The 26,346-nt window shown below is 38.9% G+C and overlaps 1 protein-coding gene across 1 annotated transcript in view; it reads left to right on the top strand.

Annotated features, from left to right (window-relative positions):
* Nucleotides 1–26,346, top strand: part of scara5 (scavenger receptor class A, member 5 (putative)) — a 101,741-nt gene that overhangs the window by 64,466 nt on the left and 10,929 nt on the right. The window contains exons 9-10 of the mRNA XM_033648188.2: nt 3,625–3,732; nt 9,767–9,832. Of these exons, the coding sequence (XP_033504079.1) occupies nt 3,625–3,732; nt 9,767–9,832 (174 nt within the window). The remainder of the gene's footprint in view (nt 1–3,624; nt 3,733–9,766; nt 9,833–26,346) is intronic.

Below are 26,346 nucleotides of genomic sequence, written 5' to 3'. Positions count from 1 at the left end.
TAAACACCACATTTTGACTTACAGCCCTTTTTACACAAGAGGATTTAGGTTTGAGTGGCATGAAAGGTAAAAAATGTAGCTACCTGGTATGCAAAATTCTACAGCAAAAGTTTGGCTGGTGTTATTACCTCTGCTGTTTTGATTACATTTGGTTGCATTAATAATGTAGTGAGCACAGAGAGTATAAACGGTCATATAAATCCGCATAAGAAAACAAAACCCCAGACTTTGGATGGGGATTTATTTTCAGACAGGGTGTGGATGGGACCAGCGGGATGGGACATCTATCTTTGTCTTGTAGGTAATTCCACCAAAAACCACAACTTGAAGCCTCATCCAAACCAAATTGGCACCTCAGTACCATGAAATTACTATTTTTCAAAGATACTGTAAGATACAAACAACAACAGTATGAATCCAGATTTTTTTGGGATACTTTCCAGCTTGGTACCTCTTGAATCATCACCCCCTATCCCACCCCCCTTGTCATCATCCATCCCACATACCCTGGCCGATGAATTGCAGCTCTCACATGACATTTCCAAGAAGCATTATCTTCCTGCTGAAAGGAAACCCCCCCACCACTGCTATAGTTCCAGGAAAAAGTGAATATAGGAGAATTTCTAACTGTAGGGAAGGAGGAGAAAAGTTTTTTTTAATAAGCATGAAAACATAGCAGACTGAATGGAAACCCCCCCAGGACCGAAACAAAACTCCCCCCAACATCCATTAAGCCATTGTCTCTAGTGAAAGCAGTCACCTCTTAGGGATGGGGACTTTTGATCAAAAGTCTCAAAGGTGGTGGTAATCAGTGTCCTGTAGGGTTCAGTGATTATGGGCTCAAGATAAATGCCAGACTAAATTTTGACATTGTGCATTTTTTCCCAAACCACTAGTATATTCATTTTGCACTTTTCATATGTTTAATCAATCAATCAGTCAATCAATCAAACTTTATTTGTATAGCACTTTTCATACATTAAAAATGCAGCACAAAGTGCTTCACAGAATAAAAAACAAACAAAAATACTACATACAACATACAATACTACATACATAATGTGCACTTCCCAGATGTTAAATTTGCACTTTTCATATATGACATTTGTACGTTTCATAAGATAAATGTGCATGTTTCTTCTGCTGAATTTGGACCTTTCATATGTTAAATTTGCATGTTTCATATATAAAAAAATTTACGTTTCATATGTAAAATTTGCACTTTTCGTATCGCTTCACATGTTGAATTTCTGTGTTTCATACATAATGGATATGTTGAAATTTTACATTTCTTTTGTTTCAGTTCTCAATTTTATGTTGACAATGTTGTGTCTAACGTGTGGTTAGGTTTAGGCACAAAACCCACTTAGTGTCAGGGTTAGGATAAGATCATGTTTTGGCTTTTAATACTTGGTTTTGTTGCCACAAACGTGGCTGGACCTGATTAGACTTCGTACAACATGGGTGCAGCCCAGGGGGGTCTCTGGTATAAGGAACTGAGTGGACCTGTGAGGACCTCTTAATGATTTTATACAGTTACTTGTGGATCAATTAAACAGAAAATAATGCATCATATTGAAACGTACAACACTAACTAGTCAGTTTTTAAAAGTCCTTTTGGACTTGGAACGATCTCGTTGGGCCGTCCTGCAGAATGCAAAGAACACTTCTGCACTGCCTCCAGAATAGGACTGATCGTATTTTCTCAGTGGATTTTTTTGAAGGAGATATTGACCCTTTACAGCAGAGACACCGAAAACCACAGAAAACATGACATCATCCATCATCAGTTTATTTTGTGCCTCTGTCTTTAATGCATTCAGTGTAATTATTTCACTCAGATCACTGAGTAGTCACAACAGTGTAATCAGAGCATGTCGGAGTACAGCGACATTTGACAAAGATTGTGCTTCACTTTTCAACGGTGCAATCAATAACTCATTACTACATTAATTTTGAGACATTTGAGAGTGCTTACTGTAAACAGAAGCTCTTATTGTTTGCCACAGAGTTGGAAATCTGAACTGGATTGTTCTATGGAACAAAACAAAGTATAGTACTATTCTTCCAGCGTCAGCAAGCATTCAGAGATTTGAAGTGTTGGCAGATGGTGGAAGATGAAAGATCAACAGTAACATCACTTCCAACATCTTTGTATCTCCTATAAGTGATACCAGGGCAGGCGAGGAGAGGTCAAGTCCTCATACGATAACGATTTTTCTACATTATTTACTTTTTGTTTGTTGTTTTATTTAGAGGTTGCTATGGTCTGGGCTTGTAGTGACTTGCTATTAAAAGTTCACCTGCATCAGTTATTAATGAATGTTAAGACAGAGTCTTATATTGATTTCTGATTGGCACCATGGCATCTCCCATAATTCATGGACTGGATTTGATTGAATGTTTCCACTTCAAATGTTGGTTAGAAGGAGTTTAGAAAATTGTTTATTTAGTGAAACCAATCAGAACCAACCCCAGCTGTTATTCTACCACTGCCAGGAAACAAAGCTGGATTTGAAAATACATTGATTTTATCTTTAACCTCTTAAACCTCTTAAAGTCTAATTCTGACAATGTCTGCACTGAACATTATTGATCAGAGAGAACCCTTTAAGGTTCTATATATGCAATGTTTTCAGCATTTATATGGCAGCAAACAACTATTTGCTATGTAAGGATATAGCGGAGTAAAGGCGTCCTGAGCAGTGAATAAAGTCCCACTCCCTCTACATGTTTTGTAATCCGAGTTTCTCTGTTCGATGTTTTGGTAGCTGGTCCAGTCACAAGCATGTTAGTGCATGCGGGTCCCTCCCTTTGAAAGAGAATCAGAAATTAGAAATCAAAATCAGAAACTATTGGCCCTCCTTGTGTTTATAAAGAGTGAGTGAAAGTGAGATGGCAGAGTTCAGTTTAAAGAGTTCAGCTGAAGCAACATGATCTCATCCCCTTCTCATCCCATACATTTTGCCACTTGGGCAGAAGCCTCATGTGTTACTAAAATGACGCGGGGACATCCTTTGGCATTAGGCAACAAAACTTTTTGGTTTTTGTTAAGAAAAGACCATCCGACTGAGTAGCACAAATGCAAATGACGTTGATCTTTGTTGGTTTGGAACACCGGTCCCCTGGGTACATGGAATAATCTGCAAAAGACCATAAACTTGGACACTCTGCCACCTTTACGTCCGTTTAAATACCTTATTTCTGATTTTGTTTAATTGAGTGTAAATGCTTTTAACTATACAGCTACACCTTAGCATATTTATCACCCTGTATTTCTACTTTTAGTGATCATTTATTGCTATTGGTGTTTGTTGTTTTGTAGGATTTCATCTCTGTTTTAATTGATATGCATGATGGTTCTTTGTTTGCTTATTGATTGTCCTTAATGTCTTTGTTCATGCTCAGCATCATTGAAAATGAGGGTCTCCCTCAATTGATTTCCCGAGTCTTAAATAAAGGTTTAAATGAATGAAAAATACTGATGAAACATAGTCTAGAGTGCAGACTCTATTTTTTCATCTCTTGTATGATTTCTTGTCCAGCACCTTATCGTCTGGATGTGCTTTTCTAAGCCTTTTATACATCACATGTTGAAATGAAGGTTGTGTGTTTGTGTTTCAGGGTTTACAGGAGAAAAAGGGAACCAGGGCAGTCGAGGAGTTAAAGGGTCTGTCGGGCTCGACGGTTTACAGGGACAAAAAGGAGACATTGGACCCCCTGGTCCTAGAGGTATGTCTTTAGCTTGTTTTTATATGGTCATCAGCATAACTTTTCAGGAAAGTTCATCCTGAGTACATAATGAAGCACAAGAACATACAGCACAGATTAATTATTATAATGAAAGAATAATATGATAATCAAAATGTTGTGGACAATATTGGGCAACAGTAGTAGTCACATTAAAGTGAGTCACTTACTCACTTACTGAACATTTCGTCACTCACAAATCAATCAAATAGAGCCTGTTATTCGGCAGTCTTGCACAACTCACATCTGAGTCTTGTCAACACATTCACAGCTCAAATCTTTTCAGACAGCTGCAAGAGATGTTGATTTGTTTTTTTGCCATTGTAAAAAATCTTCTTAGCAGGATTTTTTCAGCACAAAATCTGTCCAACATTGTCCATCACTAACGGGTGGCACTTGTTTTCGTTTTATGGAAGCCATTATTGCTTAATTAGCCATATCTTTGTTTATTTATTCAAAAGAAACAGCTGTCAATGCCAATCAAATCAGCTGTCTTAAATGAGTCCATGTGTGAAAATATTTTACCATATGTAATAATTAAAAAAATAAAAAGCTGTAAAACAATAAATACAATTTTATGAGCATCATAAATACTTCAAAATGACGTCTAATGAGAAAAAATTGACTAAACTGCAGCCTTTAATTGTATAAACAGACAAACATTTCAACACTGCTGTGGACAAAGACTACAGTATACTAGCATTAAAAGTATCCATGTAGACAGTTTTCATGTATGATTTAATAAACAGAATTGTTAGAATCACATCGTGGATAATTCACAGTCAGTGGAGGAAGGAATTCAAAGAAGAGCTGGTGATTATTTTCCGAACATATTTTAAGGAATCATATATGCTTTTGCAGAGAGCCCAATGCCTCTTTGAGAGATTAAGTAGGAAAATAATTCTTCTATATGATGCAAAAATCCATAATGAGCCATTAATAGTTTCAAAACAGCTGAATATACAATTATACGTAGCAAGAGAGCGTGGGGAAATTCTTCGGCATTCTGTATTCTCAGTACTTTTCCATTGCACATTATAAATATATATATTTTTGACTTGAGCGTTCAGATTTTCCAAGTTGACATGAGAATAAAATGCCAACTTTTGATTAAAAAAGATTTTGTGCACACAATAATTTGATGACCTGTAGCGCTACAATTTATGTCTCTCTCCCTGCTGTTCCTTCCATCCACTCATCCACTCATTTATCCTTTTATCCACACCAGTCTATATCTGCATAAACCCCCGGGGTGCTGATGTTTCCACTCAACAACTGGACAGTGCCAACGATAACAAAATCACATTCAGACACAGACACAGTGCTGCTGGGGAAAACATAGCCATGACAAATATGATAAGGCACTGTAGTGTTTTTTCATGTCATTGTGTATGTGCGTATATATAGTATGTGTGTGTTTAGGCAACAGCTGTTGCAGATCAGAGTTGAATTTGGCTGATCTGTCCAGTGTTGGAGTCCCACAGTCTCTTTGTTGGCCAGTAGCTCTCAAAACCTTGGAGCAGGCTGATCTGTGTGAAGACGCTTTATTGTTATGGCTCAACACTCTGCACCAGACTCTAGTTTGGTGTATTTGTATGTAGATAGATGTGCCTTTTGTTGCTTTCATTTTTCTGCCCTTACTATGTGTGTAGTAAAGTCCTGTGTTGTGTTTGACCCCTCCACCACCCCAACCTGCTATGTTATGCAGAGTTTTGATCTCTATACTACTTGCTTCTTTACTCTTTTACTTTATATGAATTGTGGTGCAATACTTTTCAAAGTTATATATAGGATCAGTGCGTGAGAGCAATCTGAAAAATTGAAATGAAGTAGAAATAAAACATTACATAAAATGGAAATACTCAAGTAAAGTACAAGTATCTCAAAATTGTACTCAAGCACAGTACTTGAGTACTTAGTTATATTTGTGAAAATAGTAAAAACAAGAACACAAGAACAGATTAACCTTAAAGACTGTGAAGAAGTGCAAGAAGTGTTTGTTAGCTCTTTTTTTTTTTTTTTGGAGAAAAAATAATCTTTTAAGCAAACAATTCTTAGTTATCAGCAGCCTGTTCCAACACTTTGCAAGCACTACTTACACACAGATCTCAGATGGTGAAAACAACATTTTTCACTAATGACTGCAGCTTGTATTTATTATGATCAGTGAAATTATAGTTTTGAAAAAATAAGCGAGAGGAAATAGTTTTTTGCTACAAATCATAGCTTGCATGTTATAATTTGTTGTAACAGGCCTCTGATTTGTTTGAAGTAAACAGAAGAAAACATGGAAAATTAACTTGGGTGGAAATAGCCACCATGGCTGAACAACCCCCAAAAAAGGTGTCACCCACAAAAAAAATAAAAAAATAAAAAAAAATCTGGTACTGGGACATTGTTTGATTAACAAGTTAATTATGTAAAGAATTCAAAACATCACATAAATGAGTGTTTTTCAGGAACATTGCAGACAAAATGAAGAAAACAAGGATCCTCGGGGATGTTTGGCCATCTACACTCTGGCAGTTTACAACAATGTCTGTCTGTGCTTCCACCCATCTGGGGTCTGGTTGTGGGTTCAACAAACCAGCGAAGGGTGAAGAGTTTGTAGACTCTCTGGTGTGAGCGGGGCCTCAGAGGGAGGCAGTTGCTCAGCTGTGGATACTGAGAGCTTGTTAAAACAGCACTCTTTTTATAGATGAATGGTTGGTAGACTGAGCAGGGAGTGCATTAGGTGTTGGCTTTTTCTATGAAGCACCACAGATCAGCCGAGTCGAACAAGCTGTGTTTGCTGATTTCATGGTGTTTAAAGCTAGATAAATGATTTTCTTGGCCACTTGGGGGGAGACAAACTCCACAACAGGCTGACAGACATTTTAAGTGATTATGGCTAACGTAGGAATGAGCTAAGAGATAGGAGAGACTTTATTGTCATTCATCTTGTGTAGTACAAAACAGATACAAAACAAGATACAAGACAAAGTACAAGTGCAATGACAAACATAGTAGTGCAATAATAGAAAAATATAAATACAAGTTAGCAATTTTTAAGTCCCTGAGATATTTGAGTAGCTTTTGTTTGTGTTGTAAAGTACAAATAGTAAACCATGGTCCAATAAAGTAAGTTTGCAAACAATTGTCTGCATCCATCCAGTCAGCATTAGCATTCATTTGGAGACATGTTTTTACATAGCTAATGACTATTAGTCCAGTATTCACTGTGTTATAGCTCTGTTTTGGTCTCCACCACCTCCTCAGAAAAATCATCTGGGTCTTAGCTGCTAACTGCTCCACTGCATTCACCATTTGCTAACTTTGTTTAGTGTACAGTGAGCTTATTAGAGCTTTATTTTAACAACTGCTGCTGGAAATGAAACTTATTAGAGTGAGACAGAATAATTATTAGTTATTTTTGTAGCTGTAAAACCAAAACAACAGGCTAAAAAATCCACTGACAAACAAGACAGTTCATTTTAGAGTCATTTCCTGTATCTGTGTCACATGGGTCTCACCACTCCCCCGCTCCTGTAGGAGACCAGCGGCAGGTCCTAAGTCTCCTCACTACAATGGGAGAAATGAACGTCAGAACAGATTATGACCAATTCTTTTGCCCCATAGTCACCAAAGTAAATATTGGACCCATGTTTCACAAGCTGAAACCATTCTGAAAATTCTGACACTGACTTTCTTCAGACAGACAAATCACTTTGTTCAAGACATGTCTCTGTCTCAGCAACATACTGATCGGATCTTGTTTTTGACTGATATCAGACACAATTAAGGAGCAGCCATTAAATCTGTATATTTGTATATTGTGTGGTATTGTTTTGAATCTGCTTTTATCCATCGACACAATGTCTACAACACTTAAAAATGAGGTGGTGGGATGCGAGGGAGAGGCGACCACGCTTATTAAGAGACAGGAAGTGTATACCATTTCATACCATGGTGCATCATCTTTTTTTATAGAGCATCTTTGGTAGAGCTGCAGAGTTATGTGATTGTCGCTGATGGCCCTAGATGAAAAGTCAGGAGATCCCCAAAGTCATTAGGATTCATCTTCTGGGCACCAAGAATGTCTCTGCAAACCATCATGGCAATGTATCCTGTAGTTGTTGACGTATTTCAGTCTAAACAAAACTGGTGGCTCGACAGACTGACTTTTGCAGCTTTTCCCCCTCTAACATGGCTAAAAATGTTAATTAGTGAAGATTTAAGTGCTTAAACTTCACACATTTACGAGTTGCTGTTATTCAGGACCACCAGTGTGCATCATTACTTGTTGCAACTCTGTTGTCCCGTGTGGTGCAGCAGTAGCTTACCAGTGTGTTTGTTTTTTATCCTGTAGTGTTATTTAGTTGTTAAGGATGTGGTCGAAATGGAGGTGACGCTGACAGCTTAGGCCTGTCACAAGCAGAGTGTGGTGTTTGCTACACTACCCAGACATGGACACACACATTCTGTAACACATAGTAGTTGGGACAGAGTGCCACCTCGGCTGGCAGCTGCTCCTGTGGTCTCGGATGTGAAAAAAAGAGTCAAATTAAAGGTGGGATAAATGCCGACTTGAAGCTGATCCTCTTGTAGCTTCATGGCAAAAACAGAAGTGTGGTTTCAGACCTCATGGCTGAAAATTAGCAACAAATGGCACCGAAACAGACTCTCTCTCTCCCCTGCTTTGGAGGTTATTCCCCCGAGGTTGGAATAGAATCATATTTTGAAATGAAAACAAATGAGAAACAGTCGTATCCAAGCCGCTGATTGGTGGGAGGTGTCGTGCGTAAACGTACCCTAATTTTGCAGAAACCACAAATGAGAGGACTTTTACTCACATTGATTGTGCGGTTTTTCGGCATGCAAACATTTAAAGACAATCCAAGAAGTTACCTTGACACTGGTACCTTTATTTAAGTCCAGAAAATAATCTTTTTTCAATACTCCTGTCTTCTCTTTTTCTGCTTCCTCTCTTTCGACCTCATTCACCTCCACTCCACTGCAGAAAAAAACAACATCTAACCAAAAACTTTCAGAGGTAAATTAAGTACCGGACACAGGGAAGGTATCCTCTAATTTTTTACACTTTATATCACAAGGCAAGATTACAGGGCAGATTATTTTATAGGCTTTTGCTAAAAATATATAAAGGAGTACAAAGGAGAGGAAGTGGGTGTGAAGTAGAGGAAAGGTTTAAAATGTAACCCTGTTGAGGGCTGAGCTGCTTCTGTGTGTTATTTCACATTTTTCCCCCGGTGTGTGCTTCACTGTGGTTGTTACTGTAGGCTGTACATATTAGGATAAGTTTGGGTTGTGAATGTCAGGTACAGCTAATGAATAGGTCGACCAATGTTGGTCTTTAATTAAAAACAGAATATTATTAGTGTAATCAAGTGGTGTTATAGAGACTTTTTATACTTCAGTAAAAAACAATCTGATGGGGGAAAAACTGTAGAAGTCACATTTTGGTCATGCATTAAATGGAGAGATGTCAGAGCCAAGGGGGCTGCCCATGGACAGGCACCCCAGGCAGTTGGGGTTCAGTGCCTTGCTCAGGGTCAATGCGGCAGTTCCCAGGAGGCAAGCTGGCACCTCTCCAGCTACCAGTCCACACACCAGCTGCGCTCCGGTTCCCAACCCAAGTTCCTGTGGACTGAGCTACTGCCGCACAATGCTGATATACAGTCCTTTTAAGTTACTATAAGTGTGTTCTTAGAAGAATATCTCACCTGCAAAATGATCATTTGTATATCACTCACTGCCTGTTAGGTAGGGGCCGAACCCACTCTACCTCCTGAGACACATCCGCCCCGTAATTCTCATATTATTATTGGAATTCAAACCCACAATCCGTTGCCCTAAAGGCACTGTCACTATCTGCTAGACCATTTAGCTGCCAGCTGTTCAACGCAGAGGCATACGAGAAAGATTGAGTGAGAGTGATGTTTCACCAGTTCACATTTTATTTCTGCTCCTATAAAGTCTGTATGATTTTCAGTGTGTTTTTCTGGTTTGTCCTCAGGTGACAGAGGAGAAAGAGGGTTCAAGGGAGAGAAGGGTGACCGAGGAGACCGTGGAGAGAAAACCGGTAAGTGCTGATATATTGATTAACAGTACAAAGGCACAATTAACAGGCACGCTATTGTAAATCACCCTACATACACCGGTAGCCTATACTGCTAAATGACACTAAATGCTAACGTCAGCAAAACATGTAATCTTGATGTTGATGCCATTAGTTTCTGTTTGATTTCACATCATTTTACTGCTCAAACATGTCTGGTTGTGTTTAGAAGCTTTTATTGGTGATTTTTCACAGTAGAAAGTGCCACTATAATTCGTTACAGTCAGTTCTCTGCTGCAAAGACATCGAGATACGGAAGACTTCGAAATGCTGACAAATCAGAGCAGGTAGATTCATGCAAGTATGAATCTGGAAATCAATCAATCAATTGTTTATTTTTCACAAGGAATTATACAAGGTACAACTCCAGTGAAATGTGATCCCATCAGCTCCTTTAACTTGTGCGCTGTAGTTTAGTCTTGTCTTGCGTCTTCTTACATTGTTGGCTGCTGCTATTGTCCAAGTTTCCAGATGGTTCTGGTAATCCATGGTTTCTGGTTGTGGGATGATTTAACTGTCCACACATCCCACCTCCAACAAGATGGCTGCATGGTCGCTCCTCCCGTACACGGGCGGCATCGCACCGCAGCTGCATGAATGGTGTATAGCAGTGATCCACAGCAGGAACAGGACATCACCTCACTTTCTCACCATCACACCTGTTCTGATTCACTGTTAAGCACTGGGCTTCTCTCCTTTTCTCCCAGAGTCCTCTGCTCTGTCAGATCAGCATATAGATTAAGAGACACCTGATCAAATAGTGCTGTCCAGGATTTTGCGAAGTTTCAATGGATCAAAGGATATTACAATTCCTGATATCCCGTAGGAAACTGATGCAGCACAGAGGTTGTCCAGTTTATTTTTAGCACCTGTATAATGGCTAGCAGGATGCTAGTTCAGCTGTGCCCATTCTTCTCCATTTTTTCCTTGATGTTTACATTTTAAAACCTCAACCTGGCTAGCAGCTATAGCTAGCAAAATTTGGCAGGAGGAGAGTTTACAGACTGGTGAGTTGATTACCTCATCCTGATGAGTGACTCACAGCCACAACCCACCAGCATCTAAAGCCAAAAGCACCACCAATACTTGCACAGTAGACATAAGAGTATAAACTTAGCAGAAAGTTAGCAGAGCTGACAGAGAGACAACTGGAAACGTCTGCACCTCCATCATCGAACAAAAATGTAATGACGTAGGAACGAATAATAGGTCCCCTTTATTATGATGTAATTCACCAAGTATTACGCCAGTTTTGTTCTAATACAACATTAATGTATTTGTCATTATACAACACAGGGTTGCACACTGACATGTTCAGTTGTGGCTCCTTCACACTATGCAAATATAGAACATATATACAAATATTTAAATTACAGTCAAATAAATTAAAAGTTCATTTTGCTGTCACTACGCTTTGATTCTAATATACAGTATGCTGTTGACTGCTTAATAACAACAAAACATTGCAAAGCTGGAAAGAATTTTTTACTATCCAATCCCCCAAAATAATAACATCCTGTGAGGAATCCCAAGCCTCTCTTTTGGTTGAGAGATTTCATTAATGTTCTGCTTCGAGCTTGACCACACATGCACACAGGCAGACCAGCGCAGAGTCAGTTGATCCAGTGTGGTCTGACAGTGAAGTGGTCTGCTAAAAGATTCAACAGTGAAATTAAGTGTTTTATAGACTTCATGCGGAAAATCATGTTGAAACAACTCATGTTACAGTAATATTCCCACTAATTAGTCTGGTAATAAACTCCTGCTCCAATTCCAGTGACACTGTTTTATATTTTTCCCATCCTATCATCTTCTCCCACTAAACCATATTTAAAAGTTTTTGTTCTCATCCTGCTTTGATAAACTGTAATTCAGAGACATTAACAGAAATTTAATTTGAAAAATACTTTGGAGTAATAAAGCTGCAAAGATTTTGCTCCAGTTTTCAGACTGTTTCCAATTTTCCATGGGAACTGGATGACCCTGTAATAATCACACTCATTTCCAAGATTAATTTCATTTGTCTTATCAAAGCCCCACTGGGCAACACTCACATTTATGTTCCTTCTAAAACCAAATTATGACACTTTATTAGAAACTGCATTTTGTTGCAGCAGAAATCAGAGGTATGACAGAATACTGCAAAGAAAGATCGAAAACAAACCATAAGTGTATTAAATATTTGTCATATATAAGATGATTACATCATAATTACGCACTAAGACAGGGTTATTCAATTACAAATTCAACTGGGCTGGATTTTAAAACCAGAAAATGTGGATGGGCCACATTTATTTATATATATTTGACATGCACGCACTCAGGAAAAGGCAAGGACACATGCCAGTTAACCTAAAGCAAAGTCTGTTCAGAACGCAGAGTCTTACAACTGTGACTCAGTGTGAACGATCACTCCCATCTGAAGCTTGCTCAGGTATGTACATGCACGCCGCCACCAGAGAGGTCCACCTTACCAGTCGCAGACTTTATTACACAGATATTGTCAACTGATTGTATTTAAAGTCTACTCATTTGAGAAGAGATCCCAAATTTAAATAACTTAAATTTTGCAAAAAAAAAAAATGAGAATGCTAAATACACAAGCACAATAAAATTAACAGTATAGTCAAAATAAATAGTCTGTTAAACTGTAGTTGCACTGTAGTAAATTGCATTCCTGTCACAGCAAAGAAACACTGCTGTAATAAAAGCACATACATCAGTGCATATGATCCGTAGTATATAAGAACAAATTTATGAGCTGATGACTTTATGGGCCTCATATATCTCTGCCACACCCGATGTCCTGGGCAAAGAGCTGTGGGAAGTTTAAAGGATCAGTAGATCTGCTTTTCTTTTCAGCGTAATCTCACCGTTTCCAACACACGATGAGGGATCACATTGCCTAGTGTACATCAAAAGGACTTGAAAACCATTATGCATGTGTACATGTCCCGTGAGGGTAAGCCGAAACCTCTTACAAAACCATCAATCTGGTTTCAGGTAGAAAGAAAGAAACAATAATGACCCCCAAAACCACAGACATTTATTTTTTTGTGCTACAAATGTTATTCTTCCTTTGTTACATCAGTTTGGTGGTTCTCCTTGTGATGAGCGATGTGAGGGTGGTGCACATCAAATAGACTTCAGCCCTCGAGCATCTGAAGGCTGTTTCTGACCGTTAAAGAACCGTCAAAGATCGGTTCTTTCCTCACATCATTTACAAGACACGGATCTTTGAGGTTTCAGAGAAAGAGGGGCAAACTGAGACCACATGCTGCAGGCTGTCAGAAATATCTAATCACTGCATGTGCAGTTTTCTTGTCACAAACCTCACGCGGCTGACTTATCGTTTGTTGCATGACTCGGATCTTTTTACGCTTCAAAGCATACAGTGCATACCTGCATGATCACTTACCAGAAGGAGCACCAGTGTGACCCAAGACCCATTGAAGTTTTGTCTGTGGGAAAAATTCGTCCACACATGTTGGGGGTTAACACAAAATTAGTCTGCCATACGGGATGTTATGTCACTGAGAGGATCAGAGTCTTGAGCTCTTTTGAAAGCTACAGCAACACAAAGGGGAATATTTCTGGGTAAAAGAGCAAATGGACCCCAGATTGAAATCATTTTTGAGATTGAGAGAGACTGAACAATTTCCCTCTATTTAATCTGGATTGATGTTCTTTTAATTGACTATGAAGTCTCTTTAATCACCAGCAACACACAAGTCAAAGGAAAGTAAAAAACAAAATTCTAAAAAAAGAACAACAAAAAAATTCTAAATAACGCTTATTAACTTCCACATGACCTGATGAAAACATTGCTTCATCCATCCGTACCTTATAGGTCACTGTCTCTGCACATGTATTTCTCTTCTTTAACGTGCAGTGCTCCTGGGGTTTAATGTTTCCTCTCTGTGTATATGAAACCACAGTAACAGTTTACATACCTTATAAACTGCTAAGCTACATACTGGCTGCATGGTGTTTAGTCTTCAAATCAGTAACAATTAAACGTCCACTAAACCTTGCTCCCTGACTTACTGTTGCTACTACACCTGTCAGGCTTTTCATTCTTGGGTTGCACATATAAAGTTTCCAAAGGGAGTCTAGCAAGATGGCAGCATGAAAAGACGTGTTATATCAAACTCTCTGCAGCAAACTTCTGAGTTTTCAGTACATTGACTCAAATTGTTTTTCCATGAATCCAAAGGCTACGTACCTACAGTACATATGTCTGTCCATCCATCCCATTCTTGTGAACATGCCATCTCAAGAAAGCCTTGACAGAATTTCTTCAAAATTTGGCACAAACATCCACTCAGACTTAGCTAACAGGATTTTGATGGTCAAAGGTCACTTTGACATCACAAATTAGGTTTTTGACCATCACTCAAGAATTAATACAATGATTATGACAAAAGTTTTAAGCAAATGTCTGATTGGATAAAATGATGAAGTGATGACATTTGATATCCACGAGGTACAAAGGTCACCTTCAACAAAGGTCAACATTATAATGTTCTGCAAACACAGTTTTCCAGCCATTATTCAGTGTCATATCTCAGGAACAGAAGGGGAGACATTTGGTTGGGTACTGAATTGGTGACACTAATTTTGGTGTCCATTGTGAAACTGTGCTGATTGTAAAGATCTTCTGTGCTGGCAGGTTGAACATTTGTGTGAAACATCTATGTTTTCGAATTTGTAGCTTCTTTGCAGCAATATCCATATTTGAAGCATTGCCTACTGTCATGGCTAGGTATTAGTCTAGGCAGACATAGATGTTATCTGCAACTTGACTGGTTTGCAGAGGTATAAAATTGTAAGGGGTTAATTCTAGTCCTGTGTAAAATCCTTATATGAATTGTAATTCCCCTTGATGTTGTCTGTGGGCTGCAGCACAACAACAATAAATACAACTAAAGTAGAGCAATAAAGAAACTGCTTAACTACATAGCCTACTTACCTACACAGGGTAGAAGCCCATATATAAAAGAAAATGGACCAAATTAACAAAACCTGCAATTAATCTGCAAATGCTCAGGTTTAAAGAGAGACCAAAATTTTCTATGGATGTCAGTTTTTGAGCCACGACAAAAGCCAAAATTTGGCCTGCAACAGAGGGTAAGGCTTGTTGTTTTAGCCAAGCTTATTCCTGGAAAACGCAAGGTCCCTACCAGCTGGTTAAGAGAAGGGACGAGTCTGCAGTTTGTGACGGTATATAACAGTCAGTAGAGGGAACTGTGCATCTACTCATGGACGAGAGGCTTGTGTATGTAGAAACATGAGATATAAACATGTCTTCTTCAGCTGAGCTATAACATTAGCTTGTTCAGTGGTGCTAGGTGAGCTAGCAGTAGATGCACGCTTCCTTCTGTGCTGTGATACAGATAGCAGGTGTAGTTTAGTACATGAAACTGCTCACAACAAGGTCTATGGATTTTCCTGAGTAACCAGGTCACGATTTCTGGAAAGAGACATTGCACTTTTGTGCTTAGAGCACCACTAGCTGAGTGTCATTTAGTTCCATTATATTGGAGAGAAGGCAGACATCTTTGCAACTCACACTGAAAACATCTAGATTGATAAATAGTACTACAGGTAAGAGGAGTGAACTGTCCTTTTACGCTACTTAGCTGGATATGCTAAAGATGGTGGCTTATATGTTAGAGCAGATAAACACACTAAAATCCACTATGAATATTGTGAATCTCTCAGTGACGGACTCAGGATGTTTGAAGGGCAGGGGCGAAAAGGAAAAAAGGGCACCTACTGCATGACATGGGGCCCATTGGTGCGCAAGAAGCTAGTATGTTATGTATGGCGAAATAGTCTTCGTCCTTGATTCTTGATTAAGATTATATAGACAATCCAGGCTAAAAGTATGTTTAAAATGTTTATTTTATAAACTAAAGAAAAGAAAATATTTTACACAAAGGAAAACTGAAAATCAGTAGGACACATCCTCTGGTTTTTGTTAATCAAGAGGGCAGCCAAAAGGGCTAAACTGTATCAAGTTTTGATTTTTGGGCTAAAGGCATGAAATATGTTCAACAAAGCTCTGAGGCTAGAGATCAACAATTTGCCTAATATAATTCCAGAAAGACGTTTTCCCATGTGTATCTTCATAAACTGTAACTTGTAACAAAACACCTACTTTTTCATTTTAGGGGCATGCTGTGTAATTCTTACTTGACAGTTGACATATTACAAGAGAGATTGGAAGTGATGCACACACACATACACACAGCTCTTACCTCCAGAGCTGACAGTTTGATCTCAAGGGTCCGACTTTTAGTGCTGTGGGTTTAACATTTGACAGTCTGTTTTTACACTGGACCTGTGTAGCTACAGGGATCCAAAAATAAATGATTTCATCTTAAGACTCATGAAAAAAACACCATGTTATGATTTTTATGTGAAGCCAAGCTAAAAGCTCTACTTGGTGTCCTCCAAGGTCAATACTGAGGAACAGAATCAGTGATTAATCAATATATTTACTTTCTCCTCTTCAGTTCTCACGTGTGGTAAAATCCCCCTACAGTATGTATTCTGTTTTGTTTTGTTTTTTTAATGTTCATTTCTCATTTGCTAAATCCAATTATCTGTTAGCTGGAACTGAACAACCCAGATCCCCCACCGTGATCTAATTTTATTCATTTTTAATTTCATACACACACAGTTAAACAAACACACATGCACAAATGCTCATGCTGAGAACACTTAAAAACAGTGGGGTGAGTCAGGTTTTTATTTTACAGTTTTATCTGCAGGATCAGACCCACTTTGACCCTTTCATCGTCTCCTATATGAGGTTAATTTTAGTGAGCTTTAGAGGTGTTAGTGGGCAGTTTTTGTCCCTATTGGACTCAGCCAGGCTACTTTTTTCCCTCTACTTTTGATTTTATGCTACGCTAAGCCAATTTTGGCAACAGTAACAAACTAAGACACTGGTAATTAGGAAGTACTTGGTTGAAGACATTGGGACATTATTATCGTCTGGTATGAGGACATTGGAGCACATTGGGACTTTATTATCATTGACAATGTTTACTTTTTTATACTTATCAGGTCCTAAAAATGCATACCATACAAAAGTTCGGGTCTCAGGAGGATATTATGATTTTGAGCCACCAACTGCTAAAATTGTATCCAGCTGTTACAAACTGACAGCAAACAATGTAGCACGGGACCTTGATATTAATTATCAACTGTAGCACACTGGGGAACATGACTGCCTTCTCCTTATTAATCATACTGACAACCGTAGGCTATTATCGCAGGTATAGATGTCATTGTTGTAGCTACTGTACTATTTTATACCACCAGCTCCACAACAAGCTAACTAGCTACCAAGGTCTGGTGAGCCTCCAACACAGCAATACTTACCAGAGACTTTGAGCTCCCCTAGCTGCACCAGTTGGGACATTCTGATAGAAGACAATGCAATCATACTGATTTAGTCGCTGATGCCTGCTGGTGTTGCATCCAGTTAGGACAAAGTGTTACATTGGTTGTATTAATCTTTTCATCAAATGCTCAGCAAGAAAGTAAATAAATATATTTCCCAAGGTGTCAAACTATTCCTTTAACACATCACAGAAGAATTCAGGTCAAAAGCACCCACTGATAAACATAATAGTCATCGCTTTTATAATAACTTGTTAATCAGCTTCTCTGCTTTCAAAATAGATTAAAAAAACATGGCATTTTCAAATTTCCCAAGTATCAAACTGGGGCCTTAAAACAAAACCAACAGCACATCCCCCACACACACATTTTTAAATGCTTTGTATTTCATTATTTCCTTTGACTTGGCTGAAAAGCAAATAAGGGGATTTCCAAAATATTGAACTATTGCTTGAGAACTTAAAAACAAAAATCATATGAGAAGCACAAACTGATTTCAAAATTCACTCATATGGTCGCCAAATTTTGAGTGTGAATGTACAATGGCCAAGAAAATCAAATTAGAAGCAAACAAATTGTACTACACAGAGAGAAGAGTCAAAAGAAGAAAGCACAAAAGAGACCAGAAGAGCAAACAATGTGAAAGACAATAACATCAGGGACTCGAGAACATTTTCGGGACAGATGGAGCTGGTTAACTGTTGTTCTGAAGCCACTCAGTCCTGTCCAGCCCAGACTCCTTCCTGCCTGCCAGATAAACATTAGTGATACGCGATCACTTCATGTTCTGGCCTTCTTCATATATTGACAGTCTGATGCCATAGCTCCCCCCGGCCACTGAGGTTTGAACCACTTGGACGACCACCACCACTTGGAGCTCGCTCGTATAGTTTCCCCGGGCAAAAACAGTCATTATGTGTCATGAACAGAATAAGGTACGAGACTTGTTATGAGATGTCAAGTTTTGTCCAAATTAGTGAGTTTATGGTGAAACGTTTTGTTGGCTGTCCAAGGTGAACATGAGAGCTGTCAGACTGTCAAGAGACAGGATAATTTAGAGACCAGAGTCCTTGACTTTTTGCATAATTACTTAAAGGAGTACTTGTTTTGATCTCTCTCATGTCTGTTATTGTGCAAAAGCTTCTTGACTCAGGAAAAGTCATTAACTGTGTAAACTTAAGGTTTTAACTATCATTCGAATTCAGCTTTTTTAGGTTTATTTTCCACCACAGGAATAACAGCTACATTTATGTCTTATATTCTGTTCCAAAAATGAAATTTGCGGTTTTCACATGTTGATATTTTCTGATATTTTAAGACATATTGGAAACAAGGGGTGAATGACACCAGCAAATGTTTTCACCAAACAATGAGCTGTCCTTAGCTACTGTTGCTACGCCGGTTAAGCTTGCTGTTATCATAAAACACATTTGCAGTTGATGACGGCAGATTTAGAAAATTCATATTTTTTATAAGATAGTGTGTCCTTGAATTTGGCAGAATTTTGAAAATCTAGCGTGCAACCGTCTATTCTACTGTCTGAAATAACTAAAGCATATGTATATTCCTAGGACCCTCTGTTCCCCAACCGTGTATGCTCTTAATATGACTCATCTCAGCAATGTTTTACCTTAGATCAAATGCTTAGTTTATGTTTCACTAGGTCAGTATGTTGACATCAACCACCTACAGCGTATAGCCTATTGATGTTATACTCCTTCAAACCTGCACCTTTAAATTTGCAGGAACATAGTTTTCTTGACTTTGGACATTGATATCTCCACAGTGGCTGAATGGATTTCTACCATTCAAAGAGCATTTCAAACATCCGTCTCTCTTTTTTTCCTGCAATTTGAACAGCAAAGACAGTCCGAACCAGTCTCCTACAATGTTGGTTTGTATCAAGAGAGGTGAGCTCAAAACTCAACACATGGCTGAACTAGGACCTTGAGACCACAGAACCCTGGGAACAGGGACAATCCCAAAATAATGATTGTTGTTGGCAGATGTTATCAAATGTAGCTAGCTAGCTATTTAAGGACCAGTATGCACACAGTGAAGAAGTACAGTGGAAGTGTTGGCACTAACATACTGTAACTTGTAACCCCACAAAATAATGTCCAAGTTGGGACACTGTGTAAAACATAAATAAAAACAATGTTATGTTAATGTTCAAACTGCTGAACTCATTTTGGTAAATTTTTAATTTTGAATTTGATGCTGCAACATGTTCCAAAAAAGTTGGGACAGGAGCAACAAAATACTTGGCGAAGTTGTTGAATGCTCAAAAAACACCTGTTGGAACATTCCACAGGTAAACAGGTAACAGATTAAAATGTCATCACTGGATATGAGAGGGGTGTCCTCAAAAGGCTCAGTAGCTCACAAGCAAGGATGGTTACTTGGTTAAACTGCGTGGGCAAGTAGGCCAACAGTTGACATTTCTCAAAGCACAATTGCAAGGAATTTAGAGATTTCTCCAATCCATAATATCATCAAAAGATTCTGCATGTAAGAGGCAAGACTGAAAACCAACATTGAATGCCTGTGACCTTTGACTCCTCAGACTGCACTCAATTAAAAACAAACATCATATTTTCAAGACCTGGCTCAAAGGTATGACAAAATATGGAGACCACACATTTTTAAAGTAGGAAAAACAAATTTATTTAAATAAACTTAAATGTGTATGTCAGTTATCAGTAATGTCTGAAGTGTGTGGTTGTGTGAATGTCTTTAGATGTAAGATAACAAAAATCTAAATAACCCAAGATCAAACAAACCAAGCAACTCAAAGAGGAGAGAGAGAATGAATCCTCAGGCCCCAATATAAATAGGTGAGCATTCACACCAAATCAGGTGTTAGCCATCTCTCCTAATGAGCCACTCCCCAGATCCCAGGCAACCAAACAAAAAGTAGGTCAGAGGCCAAGGAGCTGTCGCAATATAAAGGATGTTACTACATGGGCTCTGGAACACTTTGGACCAACCATTATTGGTGAATACAGTTAATTGCTGCATCTACCAATCCAAGTTAAGACTCTACCATTCAAAGTGAAAGCCATATATCAACAACATCCAGAAACACTGCCGACTTCTCTGGATCTCAGCTCATCTGAGGCAGACTGACACAAAGTGGAAAAGTGTGCTGCGCACATTTCAGATTATTTTTGGAAATCATGGATGTCGTGGCCTCCAGGCTAAAGCAGAAAAGGACCATCCAGACTGTTCCCAGCTCAAAGTTCAAAGCTGGCATCTGTGATGATATGGAGTAATCTTAGTGCCCATGGCATCAAGGGTAACTTGCACATCTGTGCAGGCGCCATGAAAGCTGAAAGTTACATATGCTACCATCTAGACGACGTCCTTTCCAGGATCGTCCCTGCTTATTCCATCAACACAATGCCAAGCCACATTCTTCACGTGTTATAACAGTGTGGCTTCATAGTAAAGAGTGCAGGTATTAGACTGACCTCCCTGCGGTCCAGACCTGTCTCCTATTAAACATGTGTGGTGCATTATGAAGCACAAAATATGACAACGGAGACCTCGGACTATTGAGCAGCTGAAGTCGCATATTAAGTAAGAATGGGAAAGAAACCTCAACAATTAGTGTCCTCAGTTCCTAATTGCTTACTGGCTGTTGTTTAAAGAAAAGGTGATGTAACACAAAAGTAAACTAAATTAAGTTTATCAGTTTGAACATTAGATGTCTTGTCTTTGTACTGTATTCAATTGAAAATAGATTGAAAAAGGATTTGTAAATCATTGCATTCTGTTTTCATTTATGTTTTTTGCACGGTGTCCCAACTTATTTGGAGTTTTTTTGGGGTTGTAACACTCATTAGTGTTACTACTGTAGGTAGTAAGCTAGTTAGCCAGACATGCTAACATTTGCAGCAGTGGTCTAATCAATTCTTTACACTGTTGCTCATATATTTTTGGCTTTGGAAAGGTTAAAAATTGTGACACCATTTTTCAAACTCTTGAAATGATTGTTAGGAGGATAAGTTTAGTCAGCTGTAAATTGCATTCACTGAAATTTTAACCACATTGGCTCTAACCATGGAGGACAATGTGACTCTTAAATCTGAAAAAAATTAGAGGTTTCCAGACAATAGAACAAAAGTGATTGTCTCCAGTTTTGAGAAGCTACAGTGTCGTCCAACAGGCTACACTGTATATATATTTTACAGTAAATTGATTGATTCACCTCAACATTCTCGTCATGCATCTGTCCAATTTCTACCAAAGCTTCCAGCAAAATAAATCAAGTTAACTTCCACCAGATTAACATAATTCAGCATAACTCTAGTATGTTGCAGTCCAGCTCCTCATGTCAGAGATATGAATGTCCTGTGAAGTGTGCATGTATGGTTCTCATTATTTCTGAGGACTGAAGTCTACATGTGCTGCCCCCATTCAGAACCTTTCCTCCTCCTCTTCTCCCCAGAGTTTCTTATTTGCACAGTGGGGACCCACGGGCATTTTACAGAAGAAGGAATGCGAGAGGAAAAAGATGAATAGAGTGAGAGATGTGAAAAAGTGGTGAATCACGTCTCAGGGGTATTTAAACATGTGAACAGTAAGATAAGAACAATATGCACTGATAATGGCTTTTATTAAATTAGTGATATGACAGCTCAGATAGTCCCCTCACCAACAGACATATACCAAAACAAATACAGTTTATACAATACAGTAGTACATTTATTCAAGTACTCTATTTAGATACAGTTTTGAGGTACTTGTAATTTGCTTCAGTATGTCTATTTCCTACTATTTTGTACTCATACTCCATTACAGTTTTGAGGGAAATATTGTACTTTTTACTTCATTACATTTATTTAATATCGTCAGTTATGAGTTACTCGGCAGAGTCCAATTAATAGCACTAAATATAATGTTTACATCGTGAGGTAATACTTTGAATAAACAAGACTTGATGGATTAATCCCTTGTTGAAAAACACAAGTTACCCTACAGTATATAGTAAAAAGTAAGCTCCACTTAGTGTGGTGTTTGAACATTGAATGTGCTCATATTTTGGTTAACAGTGAACTGATCAGCTTACAAATAAACTTGAATGTGAGTGTCGTTTACTCTCGCAACATTTAACATAGCTTGTTTTACGGCACCCAGCATGCTGATGCAACACCCACATGGGGAAAGTTTACCAGACTTCTCCCACATGCAGCCCCAGCATGACTGGTGCTTATGGTACTTCAGACAGCGTAACTACCAGTGCTGCTAAAGCAAGTTTATATTAATTGACATTTTATGGCCAAATCAGTACAAATTCCGCCAGTAAAAATCTTACATTTTTAAGTAAAATGAGCCCGCCAGGTCTGAAAAAACAAGTCAGAATGTCAGACATATGGGCAACAAATTTGAACGACACATTGAGGTAAAACATCAGATAAGTCTTGGGAAATATCTGTGAGTGAATGATGATTTTTAAACCGACAAAATTAACTTAAACTAGTTTACAGCAGTGCGTTGGTGCAGTGGTTAGCATTGCTGCCTCACAGCAAGATGGTTCCTGGTTTAAACCTCTGGGTAGGGCAGCCCTTCTGTGTGGAGTTTGCATGTTCTCCCCATGTCAGTGTGAGTTTTCTCCAGGTACTCCAGCTTCCTCCCACAGTCCAACGACATGCAGGTTAATTGGTGACTCTAAATTGTCCGTAGGTGTGAATGTGAGTGTGAATGGTTGTCTGTCTCTATAGCCCCTTTTACACTGCCAGATTTTCCACGAATGTTGGGCCGTTTTGCTGGCAAGCTGCGAGCGTTTAGACTCACAGAGCTGGATTGGCGAATTGATCTGAGGTGCCCAATGTTCCACCTCGTAGGGTAGACATATTGGCAGAACCCTTTTATGTTAAAAAGACTGAGACAGCCTTCCGCAACGGGAGGGGCTGTTGATGACTTGTGGGAGGAGCTGTTGTTGACGCTGCACGTGTGACCCACTGGTGGTGGATAAACAGGAAACAGCTGATAGCAGGAATTAGCGAGCAGCTAGTAGCAAGAGGGAAACACAAACCTGACAAACACTGTAAAGATGAGCAACTGGGGAGACAAGGAATTGCGCCCCCTCCTTGTCCTCGCAAACGAAGTGGCCATTAATTGTCAGATGATGGGAACGGTGAAGAATGGGCCAACTTAAGAGAGAATCACAGAAGGACTGACCAGCCGCGGCTTCCCTCCCACGTCACTGTATACATCACATGCTGAGCTACACGTTTTGTTACTTGCTCACGTCCCCCATTGCCCTGAAAAAGGCACATTCTGTATAAACAAAGGTTGGTTGGCGGCATTTTGCTGCACTCCCCAATTTTGTTTTTATACTGCTAATGCTGAAAGAAGACCGATTGGGCTTTCCTGCAAATTTTCACAATTTCTGTTTAAAAAGGGCTTATGTGTCAGCCCTGTGATAGTCTGGTGACCTGTCTAGGGTGTACCCTGACTCTCACCCAATGTCAGCTGGATAGGCTTCAGCACTAGAAATTAAAATGCATTTTAAGCCAAGACTGAAAAAGACAAATCGAGGAGGCCTACTTGTGTCTGATTTAAACATGCTGTTTGGCAACGAGATTCATTTGTTAGCACTATTTTCTCATAGCAAAGAGCAAACAATTTAAATAAGATCCAATATTAACACTAATTCATCAGTTCAGCTGGTGAAAGAGGAACTCTACTGTATTTGTATCCTGTTTCACCAGAACCACTAAAATTTTTGACACGATTAAAGCAGCAAATGTAAATTTGTTTTTCAGTAAGGACTAGCAATGACTGAATGAACTCCATACTACCATAACTATAAATCACTCTTTAGCAAAAATATGCATCAAGTTTGTGGAAAGACTTTTCTTTCCTGCTGTTACTGGAGCACATTTTGGTGTGGTGACCTAGGCGGTTCATGTTAGGACATTTAAAAGTAAAGTATCCTATTTTAGAAAAGTCGTTAAAAGTGGTATTAATGACTGTGACACTTATTTATCTTCATGCCAGCACAGTCTTCCAGTTTTTACCCAACTTCACAGGAATTTAGAACAGAGGGACTGTTTGTACTTAACAAGTGAACAAATAGATTCAACATCTGTTTCATGTAATTGAGTATTCAATTACTCATTCCTTGTTGAAAACTAAGTATGTGCTATTCTAGCATCCCCTGCTTTCCTCTCTTTAGGTCTCTTTCAGTGTTGTCTGAAGAAAAAAAGAGCAACGAGAGGTTAAAAGTACATCTTAATTTCTGGTTTTAATTTGCTGGATTTCTGTTAGAATATGAAACAAATATGTGCAACAGATATGATAGTATAATGTTATGGTAGGTATTAAATTATGATGGGCTAGTGAGTGCAAAGAACTTGACTGTCTAATGAGAGTTAAATGGTACACAGTTCAAATTTATGATGGTCTGATGAGACTAATATCCTGTCGAGATAATGTGTCTGGCTTTACTCTCCAGCGCTTTGTCAACAGGTCTCCGTCAGCATGCATGTCTTAACACCAAGGATAGTGTAGCACTGTGTGTGTGTGTGTGTTTACCCCTCTTTCTTATTTTCTCTCTGTGCTCTGAGAGGTGATAAATCAAGTCAATTATACGAGTACAGCTGCTGCATACTTTCAGGAATACGAGATGTACTGTGGATCCATGAAGCCTCTGCTAACACAAACACACTCTCAAACACACACACACACACACACACACACACACACACACACACACACACACATACAGACTTCATTCTGATTGTAGGTTAGTTCTTGAGCCCTCCTTCTCTTCCCTGAATTCAGGCTCAAACAGGACACTGTTGAGAGTTTACACATTGCATTTTAATAGTTTTTTTACACAACCTTATATACACTGTGTTAAAATCAGGTTTTCTCAACTGCTTTATGCTTCGCAGGGAAAACTACAAACAGAGGCTGTCATGGCCGAAACAAGATTTTCACCTGCTTTTATTTAGCCTCTGTGCCAGCGATAGCCATGGCTGGAAGCATTATGTCTTAGGGTTGCCTGTACGTACTAATGTGGTATCTCATGAATGCCTTGAGGGAATTTCTTCAACTCTGGCACAACTTGGCTTTGAAGATGAACTGATTGGAATTTGGTGGTCAAAGGTCAAGGTCACTGTGACCTTGCAAAACATATTGGCCATAACTCAAGCTCATGTGTAACAGGATAAAATGATGAAGTCATGGCATTTTATATCCAAAAGGTCAAAGGTCAGCTTCACTGTGAGAGGGGGAGACATTTGGTCAGATACTGAAGTTGTGACACTAACCTTGGGTGTCCATCTTGAAACTGTGCTGATTGTATAGATCAGCTGTGACTGAGGATTTGTGTAAAGCATCCTTGTTTTGAAATGTGTAGCCTCTTTGCAGCAGCATCCATATTTAAGGCATTGTCAGGGCTACATTTGAGTCTAGACAGACATGGATATAAACTGTACCTGCAACTTCACTGGTAGAGTGGGCCATACAACCATGCAGCCATAAAACCATAATTCTAGTTGAGTCTAGATATTAGCAAATGTCTAACAGCAAGAAGCTCTCATGAGGAAAAAATGATTTTTGGTTCAGAAACACAAGAGCAGAAGCAGCTTATTGTAGCTTTGAAAAAACATAAAGAACGTATGTATTCTTTTATCCTTTTTTTTTGTTACTCGCTTTGTATTTTTGCTGCTATAACTGTTTCAGGTTGCTATCTCTGTTACATACGAACACAAGACCCTTTTCACTTCCCTGTTCATACCAATGACATTTTCTAATTTATTATTTATTTCCTCACCTCTTAACCTCTTAAACTTCTCTAAAATATCTGGTTATTTGTGTCAATTATTTTGGTATTTTTCTGTGTTTGATATTGTATCCCCATAATACTCTTGTTTGTTTGTTTGTTTTTCTTTTAAGATTATTTTTTGGGGATTTTATTGCGTTAATTACAGTGCAGCTAGAGAGTGACAGAATGGGGATGGCATGCAGCAAAGGGCCGCAGGTTGGAATCAAACCCAGGCCACTGCAATGGAGGCGGACACTCTACTCACTGAGCTAGAGGCTGC

This window comes from Epinephelus lanceolatus, chromosome 13, assembly GCF_041903045.1.
Source record: "Epinephelus lanceolatus isolate andai-2023 chromosome 13, ASM4190304v1, whole genome shotgun sequence".
NCBI classification, from domain to species: Eukaryota; Metazoa; Chordata; class Actinopteri; order Perciformes; family Serranidae; genus Epinephelus; species Epinephelus lanceolatus.
Note: the sequence above shows the minus strand (reverse complement) of the source record. Positions and strands in the feature narration are given on the sequence as shown.